This window comes from Carlito syrichta, unplaced genomic scaffold (genome assembly GCF_000164805.1).
Source record: "Carlito syrichta isolate Samal-C Ts95f unplaced genomic scaffold, Tarsius_syrichta-2.0.1 Scaffold314028, whole genome shotgun sequence".
Classification (NCBI taxonomy): domain Eukaryota; kingdom Metazoa; phylum Chordata; class Mammalia; order Primates; family Tarsiidae; genus Carlito; species Carlito syrichta.
The window spans coordinates 454,394-464,146 of NW_007258124.1; the positions used below are offsets into that span (position 1 = coordinate 454,394).

The 9,753-nt window shown below is 40.0% G+C and overlaps 1 protein-coding gene across 5 annotated transcripts in view; it reads left to right on the top strand.

The window, feature by feature from the left end:
- RPS6KB1 (ribosomal protein S6 kinase B1) overlaps nt 1-9,753 on the top strand; it is a 65,946-nt gene that overhangs the window by 10,473 nt on the left and 45,720 nt on the right. For 4 of the 5 annotated variants that reach the window (XM_008070845.2, XM_021718944.1, XM_008070843.2 and 1 more), the window contains exons 3-4: nt 1,546-1,666; nt 3,214-3,282. In XM_008070845.2, coding sequence (XP_008069036.1) covers nt 1,546-1,666; nt 3,214-3,282 — 190 coding nt within the window. The remainder of the gene's footprint in view (nt 1-1,545; nt 1,667-3,213; nt 3,283-9,753) is intronic. The other variant, XM_021718943.1, reaches the window with a different exon arrangement.

Here is a 9,753-nt window from a genome sequence, read left to right on the forward strand (position 1 = left end):
AGCCACTGCAGCCTCAACCTGCTGGGTTCAGGTGATCCTTCCACCTCAGCCTTCCAAGTACCTGGAACTACAGGCATGTACCACTATGCCTGACTAATTTTTTGATTTATTGTAGAGACGAGGTCTCACCAAGTTGCCCAGGCTTGTTTCAAGTCCCTGGACTCAGGCAGTCCTCTCGCGTCTGCCTCCCAAAGTACTGGTATTACAGGCTTGAGCCACCATACCTGGCCGGCTCATACTTGTCATCCCAGTGCTTTGGGAGGTAAAGGCAATATGATCACTTGAGTCCAGGAATTTGAGACCAACCCAGGCAAAATAGTGAGACCCAGTCTCTGCAAAAGAATAAAAACAAAATTAACTGAACATTGTGGTGCATGCCTGTAATCACAGCTACTCGGGAGACTGAGGTAGGAGAATCACTTGAGCCCAAGAGTTTGAGGCTGAAGTGAGCAGTGATCATGCCACTGCGCTCCAGCCAAGACAACAGAGTGAGACTCTGCCTCTTAAACAAAAAAAAAAAGGCCAGGCATGGTGGCTCATGTCTGTAATCCCAGCACTTTGGGAGGCAGAGGTGAGAGGATTTCCTTAGTCCATGGGTTCGAGACCAGCCTGGGCAACTTGGCGAGACATCATCTCTACAATAAAAATTAAAAAAATCAGCTGGGCGTGGTGGCACACACCTGTAGTTCAAGCTACTTGGAAGGCTGAGGTAGAAGGATTGCCTGAGCCCAGCAGGTCGAGGCTGCAGTGGCTGTGAGCGTGCCACTGCACTCCAGCCTGGACAACGGAGTGAGACTTCACTAAAAAAAAAAAAAAGTGTAGAAATGCCCCTAAAAGTCAAATTATTTTTTGTTTTGGTTTAATACATCATTCAAGTAGAAATTCATCTTAAGCAGTTTTAGAGAAGCTCCATTGGTGATTATGGTAATTTATCTGCTTTATACCCAGCTCTTAAGTAAAAAACCTTCTTGGTTTCCTCCTATGAATATCACTTCTATAGAAAGCATTTAAATTACCACCCCTTTTGGATTATTTAAATCAAGCTCATAACTTGAAAAGCTAGGCATAGAAAGATGCAGGTATAAGTTTTGTAGCAATAAATTTTTTGGCGTAAAGTCTTAAACTAGTTGGGTAGTTTTAGAAAGATCCCAGATTTTCTGCTGAAGTTGCCAAATGAGATTGGATGATACTGAATCTTATAGACATTTTGAATGAACTGAAATTGAATAACTGGATGACTTTTTTCTTTTGTCAACTTAAGCTTGTCCTCATTTACCATAGTTTGGGGGTACTTGATGTGTATGAAAATAAGTAATCTATAGCCCATTCCGTGAATAAGCAGATCAACAACTATTGGACACCCTGATCTTGACCTGCTGTCACTGAATCATCACTTTACTTAGAGCATAAATACTAAATTTGCTGTCGTGTACTTTTTTCTTTTACTTAATTGAATTACATTTCTTTTTCTCCTCTTTCTTAACTATATGCTGAAGGTGATATAACTTTTTGCAAATTTACTTTTGGTTTTGCTTTTCTTCCCAGTGGCATGGAACATTGTGAGAAATTTGAAATCTCAGAAACTAGTGTGAACAGAGGGCCAGAAAAAATCAGACCAGAATGTTTTGAGCTACTTCGGGTACTTGGTAAAGGGGGCTATGGAAAGGTAGGCAGTATTTTTGAAATGAGAGCTATTGTCTATCTTGGGTAGATTGATTTTTATACCCTGGTTCCAGTAGTGATTTTCAGTCTTTGTTAGTCTCAGCAAAGGATATGTCCATGACATTTACCTGATATGATTTAAGGAATGTACAGAAGTTCAGTTTCCCATCTTCTTACCACCACACATGTAAAATCTTGGCACATAATAGGTATTTAGTCAATATTTGTTGAATGAATAAATAGGCAGCTGTGCCAGGCTGTTATTGGAGGATTCACTCTTTTCCTTTGGTTAAATGGTATCCTCTTTGAAAATAAACAAACCATTTCTTACTTTCAAGAGGCATGGCACTTTAAGTTGTTATCTGCTTCTGAGACCTTAATCTGAATTTTATCTGGAGCAATGGAGTTAGGTAAGCTGAAGGAATATAAAAAGAGAGACAAAAGCTAAAGAAAACTTTTGTTTCATAGTTTTGCCCCAGACTTTCTAACTAAAGACCTCATCTTTATGAGTTCTGCTCATGAAAACTTTTATCAAGACATTCTCTATCAAAAGACAGAATTTAGATAACAACTTGGTTAGGATTAAGTTTAAAAACTATGCTATTGTGTAGTATTGGTTTTTGCCAAGCAGACATTTGCAGTCTATTCTTACCTTTAGGGACGCATTCTGATATGTTCTAATCATCCTGAATGTATATGCATGCACTTTGAGTCTCACATATTTTAGCTGTTTTTTGAAAATGTTTACAGTTGTCCCTCAATATCCCAGGAGAGGAAAGGACGGGGGGAGGTGAAAGGGGATTGGCTGCAGGACCCTTGCAGGTACCAAAATCTGCATATTCTCAAGTGCCTTATATAAAATGGTATAGTATTTGCATATAACCTAAGCACATCCCCCTGTATATTTAAAATAATCTCTAGATAACTTATAGCACCTAGTACAATATAAATGCTATGTAAATAGTTGTTATACTATATTTTTTATGTTTGTATTATTTTTTATTGTTGTATTGTCTTTATTGGTTCTTTGCTCAGATATTTCCAGTCCGTGGATGGTTGTATCCGTGGTTGGTTGAATCCTGGGAATTTGGAGGGTTGACTGTAATAACTAGCCATTTTAAGGAACAAGTAAACAGTAATGTCCTGTCAACTATTATTAAATAGTTTTATCTGAAGCAAGAACAGTGGCACCCCTGGAAAAAAATTTATGAAATATTTAATAATTTTTAAGTTTGATATTATGCTTCTGGAAACGCTGATTGTAACTTGTTCTAAGTAAACTAGAATTTTATGTATCAAGTAACACTGAGTGCTCACTAGACAGTCATTGGTGGATGATGCTGCCAGATGACAGCAGAACAGACAGGAAAGTCATGATCTTTAATGTGTCTGTTTTTTTAGCTGATCATTTATGCACATGGTTCTTTTGTGGCACTAGTTTTTATAAGAACATAATCTGTATCATTTGTTTCCTATAAATAGAAATTAAGAAAGTATGATTGATATAGTTTGGCTTTTAATAATAAGCAAACACTTTATTTTTTTATCCAGGTTTTTCAAGTACGAAAAGTAACAGGAGCAAATACTGGGAAAATATTTGCCATGAAGGTGCTTAAAAAGGTGATTCTCATCCCCCTTTTTATTCCCCCTCCCCCCACTATTTTTGATTGCTAAAATGTTTTGGCCTAAAATTCTTAGTCAGAAAAATGTATTTCAAGTTGTGTTTGGTGGTGCATGGCTGAGGCAGGAAGATCACTGGAGCTCAGGAGTTAAAGGCCAGTCTGGGCAACATAGTAAGACCCTGTCTCTTATTGAAAAAAAATGTACTCCTAACACAATTATAGTTTCTATTAGAATCTGAGGTATGTTTTGTTACTGTTATTCTTGTTTTATTGCTGTTTGGTGAGGACAGAAAAGAGAACGCTTTCATTTCTCTGTGGTAACTCTTTTAGCTGTTCCTGGTATCCTTATGAGTAATAAGCAATTACTTCTATCTCTTAATTCAGCAGTTTTAGAATAATGTATTAACTTTCTTTTATGATAGATGAGGATTTTAATCTCATTTACTCCTCCCTTCCTTCTTCACATCCTCCCATTTTGCTCTGCTTTCTTTGAGTCTACTATTGTCCTCCCATACCTTCCAACAACTCGGGAAAACACTCTTCAGTCTATCTAATGAGATCAGACTTATAAAATAATCTCTCAGTTCCGTTTATTTCCCAGAGGCATTCCTTTAGGAATCTTCTGTGCTCCTGTTCCCATCTGGACTGGTAGCTCTCTAGATGTAACTGCTGTTACTGGACTCTCCCATCATCACAGTCCTTGGAATGCTTTCACTCCTTCAGTGTTGGATCTTTTATTTTCTGGATCCCATGTATTTTTTTTTTTTTTTTTTTGAGTTGGAGTCTCACTCTATTGCCCAGACTGAAGTGCAGTGGCCACTCCCGGCCTCCGCAACCTCAACCTGCTGGGCTCCGGCGATCCTTCCTCCTCAGCCTTCCAAGTAGCTGGAATTACAGACATGCACTACCACACCCAGCTGATTTTTTTGATTTATTGTAGAGATGAGGTCTCGCTGCCCAGGTGGGTCTCGAACCTGCGGGCTCAGGCAATCCACTCACCTCAGCCTCCCAAAGGTGCAGGATTACAAGCTGAGCCACCGAGCCTGGCTGGAAGCAAATTTTTTTAATTACATATTTCAGACTTCCTTTACTGTACTTTTTTTAAAAAGTATTTATTTATTTATTTAGAACTGGAGTCTCACTCTGTTGCCCAGGGTTGAGTGCAGTAGAACAATTATGGCCACTTGCAGCCTCAACCTGGTGGGCTCAAGCAATCTTTCCACCTCAGCCTTTCAAGTAGCTGAAACTACAGCACGCGCCACCATGCCCAGCTAATTTTTTGATTTAGGGTAGAAGCAAGGTCTCACCAAGTTGCCCAGCTGGTCTTGAACTCCTGGGATCAGGCAGTCCTCTCGCCTTTGCCTTCCAAAGTGCTAGGATTACAGGTGTGAGCCACTACATTTAGTGGTATCTTTATAGTTTGATTGTTTGGGTATGTTTTGGAAATTGAACAGCATTTCCATTTAGAATTTTGCTCCATTTATATATATAAATGGAGCATATATATTTTTTTCTTTTTTTTTTTAACTTGTCACTGACTTGAAGTTCATCTATATTTTAGTTTCTGTTGAGAAGTCCCTTGACATTCTAACTCCTAATCCTTTACACATGGCCTGTTTTTCTCTGAAAATATTTAAGATTTTCTCTTTGTTTCTGATGTTCTAAATTTTTATAATGACATGTCTTGCTTTGACATGTATTTATTTTTTTATTTATTGGGTTGGAGTCTCTTACTGTTGCCAGGGTTGGAGTGCAGTGGCACACTCAGCCACCGCAGCCTGCTGGCTCAGGCAGTCCTTCCTCCTCAGCCTTCCAATAGTTGGAACTACAGGCATGTGCCATCATGCCCAGCTAATTTTTTGATTTGTTGTAGAGATGAGGTCTTGCCAAGTTGCTCGGGCTAGTCTCGAACCCTGGGCACAGGCAATTCTTCTTGTCTTGGCCTCCTAAAGTGCTAGGATTATAGGTGTGAAGCATGGACCCCGTGACTCTTACTTATTTTTTACTCTGTTTATCTATTTATCTTTTTGAGTCGGAGTCTCACTCCATTGCCGAGGCTGGAGTGCAGTGGCATGCTCACGGCCACCACAGCCTCTAGCTGCTGGGCTCAGTTGATCCTTCCGCCTCAGCCTTACAAGTAACTGGAACTACAGGCATGCACAACCACGCTCAGCTAATTTTTTTTTACTTATTTATTGTAGAGATGAGGTCTCACCAAGTTTCCCAGGCTGATCCCAAACCTGTGGGCTCAGGCAGTCCTCTTACCTCAGCCTCCCAAAGTGCTGGGATTACAGGCATGAGCCACCCAGCCAATTTTTTTTTTTTTTTTACTATCTGTTGTAGAGATGAGGTCTCTTTAAGTTGTGCAGGCTGGTCTTGAACCCCTGGGCTCAGGGAATCCTCTCACTGCTGCCTCCCAAAGTGCTGGGATTACAGGCACGAGGCACTGCGCCTGGCCTATTTTTTACTCTTTTAATCTTAAAGCTACAGCCTTTTTTTTTTTTTTTTTTTTAATTTGGACTCTATTACCCAGGCTGGATTAGGCATGAGCCATCACACCTGCCCAGCCTTTCAATTCTAGGAAATTTTTTATCTTATTTTTTACTAAGTTGTTTTTTTTGTTTTGTTTTGTTTTTGAGTTGGAGTCTCACTCTGTCACCTAGACTGCATTGGATTGCAGTGACCGCTCCCGGCCACTGCAGCCTTGACCTGCTGGGATCTGGCGATCCTTCCGCCTCAGCCTTGCAAGTAGCTGGAACTACAGGCGCGCACTACCACACCTGGCTAATTTTTGATTTATTGTAGAGATGAGGTCTCACTAAGTTGCCCAGGCGGGTCTCGAACCCATGGCTCAGGCAATCCACTTACCTTACCTCAGCCTCTCAAGGCGTGGGATTACAGCCTGAGCCACCGAGCCCAGCTTGAGTTTTTTTTAAGGTATCATATTGGCCGGGCTTGGTGGCTCAGCCTGTAATCCCAGCAAAAAAAAGTATCATATTTGTGGTTCCTCAAAACTCTTTTTTCTTTTTTTTGAGTTGGAGTCTCACTCTATTGCCCAAGCTGGAGTGCAGTGGCACCCTCATGGCCACCAAATCCTCAATATGCTGGACTCAGGTGATCCTTCCACCTTAGCCTTCCAAGTAGCTGGAACTACAGGCGCACACCATCATGCCCAGCTAAATGTTTTGATTTATTGTAGAGACAAGGTCTCACCAAGTTGCCCAGGCTGGTCTCAATCCCCTGGGTTCAGTCAGACATCTCACCTTGGCCTTCCAAAGTGCTGGGATTACGGGCTTGAGTCACTGTGCTCAGCCTCCCCAGTACTCTTTCTGTTACTTTCTCTTATTATAGCAACTATTTTGAGTACAATATCTTCTCTTTTCCCTCTGAGAGTTTTAACTATAATTCTTTGGAATGAATATAATTCCCTCGTTCTAGGCCTTATCTCTTTTTTGAGTTCCTATTTTCTTTATTGTGATTTAATGTATTCTATTTTAGAAGCCTTTATATGTCTAGTATTATTCATTGATTATTCATATTCAAGGGTAGAACTTTGAAAAGCTGATCAGAAGTTCATGTAGGCGTCTATGCATGGCAGTCAAGTGGTTAGCTGACAATTGACCAAGAACTTCCAAATGATAGTGTCTGTAGATTTTTTTTCTGGGGTGAATCAACTGGTGCTAAGAAAGATTCTCCAATCTTTTGCCTGGAAAAAACATTCCGGAGCTGAGTAAAAGAAAGGAGATGGATGGAGATCTTACCTCAACATGTAAACTTTCACAAAAATCGAGTTTTTACTTCAACATTTTATGTATCTAATCCTTTACTTTTTTTTTGTCTTGGAGAGTACACCTCCCCTAGGGTTGGTTTTTTGGCTTATTGTGGAAATGGGAACCTTTTGGTCTCTCCCTTATTTAGACTTTCAAATAATCTCCCTGTTTTTAGCCCTCTACCTTCTGTAGACTCTAATTCCTCTGTTTTCTTTTTCTTTTTGCATCTAATTTTTGCAACTCGTTCTATAGATGTAATCAACTTCTTCTCTGTTATTCCCCTTTGCAGGCACTTAGATTTGCCCTTACCCCACTATACTAAGTCACAGACCATTGCTTTATTCCTGCTCTGTCTTCATCTTAGGTGTGGGGTTCCATGTGTCTCCTTGTTTTACCGAAGATTGATTATGTGTGATTACTTTCTTGTTCTTGTTGTTTGGGATTGATTTCTGAAAAGAGTCTACTGTCTTAAAAATTCCAGTAGAACTACTTTAAAAGACAATCAAAATGACTTTTAAAAAAAATTATAATATTTATAATACTTTGGTTCTTCTTGCTGATTTTTATTTAAGCAATACAAATGACTCCTCAATTTAAAAGCCGAGGAGTGAATACTATGACCATAACTTTATTGGTAATTGTTCTCACTCTTAGGATTCTCCTTTTCTTTTTTCCTTTAAAGATGTGAGGTATAATTCAGGATTAGGTACATAAATGGTCATCGTATAGGTGAAGTTTGGACTTCCCACTGATCTTTCTCCTGGTTTGGGATCAGGTACCCTTATTGATATTATGCACTCTCCCCACCCCCTCACAGTTTCCTGCTACTGCCAATCCCTTTCTTGTAGTATTATGAGAAATGTCCAGAATCCACTTATGAGTGAGAACATGTGGTACTCAGTTCTTTGTTTCTGTGATAGATCACTGAGTGTGATAGCCTCTAAATCTATCCTTGTTGCTGCACGGTCCATAATTCTGTCCTTTATGGCTGCGTAATATTCCATTGTGTATATGTACCACATTTACCCAGTCCACTTTCTTTTTTTTTTCCTTGAGTTGGAGTCTCACTCTGTCGCCCAGAATGGAGTGCAGTGGCCGCTCCTGGCCACCGCAGCCTCGACCTGCTGGACTCTGGCGATCCTTCTGCCTCAGCCTTCCGAGTAGCCGGAATTACAGGCGCACACTACCACGCCCGGCTAATTTTTGATTTATTGTAGAGAAGAGGTCTCGCCTGCCCAGGTGGGTCTCGAACCCGCGGGCTCAGGCAATCCTCTCACCTCAGCCTCCCAAAGGTGCGGGATTACAGGCTGAGCCACCAAGCCTGGCTCCCAGTCCACTTTCAAAGGGCAGCACGCTTGGTTCCATGTTTTTGCTATTATGAATAGTGCTGCAGTAGACATGTGTGTGCAGATATCTTTTTTGTAGAATGATTTGAGTTCCTCCAGGTATATTCCCAAAAGGGAGATTGCTGGGTCATAGGAAAGGTCGATTTTTAGGTCTTTTAGAAATCCCCACACTATTTTCCTCAGAAGTTTTACTATTTACACTTCCACCAACAGTGTAGAAGTGATCCCTTTTCTCTGCATCCTCTCCAGTATCTTGTTTTTTGAGTTATTAGTGATGGATATTCTAACTGGAGTTAAGTGGTATCTCAGTGTGGTTATGATTTGCATTTCCTTGATGATTAGTGAGGCTGAGCATTTTTTCACGTATCTGTTGCTTGCTTGTATGTCTTCTTTTGAGAAGTGTCTATTCATATCTGTCCAGTTTTTAACAGGGCCGTCTGTTTTGTTTTTTTCTTTTGGCACATTTGAGTTCCTTGTAGAGCCTTTGTCATATATACAGTTGGCAAATATTTTTTCCCATTCTGTGGACTGTCTCCCCACTCTCTTGATGGTTTCTTTTGCTTTGCAGAAGCTTTTTGGTCTTCCCACTTGTCCATCTTATCTCTTAGGGCATGGGCCTTTGGGATTTTGACGAGAAATTGGTTGCCTATTCCAATTTCTGTAAGGGTGTTTCCTGTATTTTCTAAGATTCTTATAGTTTGAGGTTTTATGTTTAGGTCTTTGATCCATTTAGAGGTGATTTTTGTGTATGGTGATAGGTAGGGGTACTGTTTCATTCTTCTGTATGTGGTCAGTCAGCTTTACTAGCACTGTGTATTGAATAGGTTCTTCTCTCCTCAGTGGTTGTTAGTGGAGGCTTTGTCGAAGATGAGTTGGTTGAAAAATTGAAGTTTTGCTTCCAGAATCTCTATCCTGTTCCATTGGTCTATATACCTATTCTTGTACCAATACCAGGCTGTTTTGATTATTGTAACCTTATAATAAAGTATAAAGTCTAGAAGTGTGATACCTCTCACTTTGTTTCTTTTTTCTGAGGATTGTTTTGGCTATTCGTGGTCATTTATGTTTCCATATGAATTTCTGTATTTCTGTTTCCAGGTCTGAGAAGAATGATGTTGGAAATGTAATAGGTATTGCACTGAATCAGTAGATTTACTTCGGTAGGATGGACATCTTAACAGTGTTGATTCTTCCAGTTCATGAGCCTGGAATATTTTTCCATTTGTTTGTGTCTTCTTTCTTTCTTTCTTTCTTTCTTTCTTTCTTCCTTTCTTTCTTTCTTTCTTTCTTTCTTTCTTTCTTTCTTTCTTTCTTTCTTTCTTTCTTTCTTTCTTTCTTTCTTTTCTTCCTCCC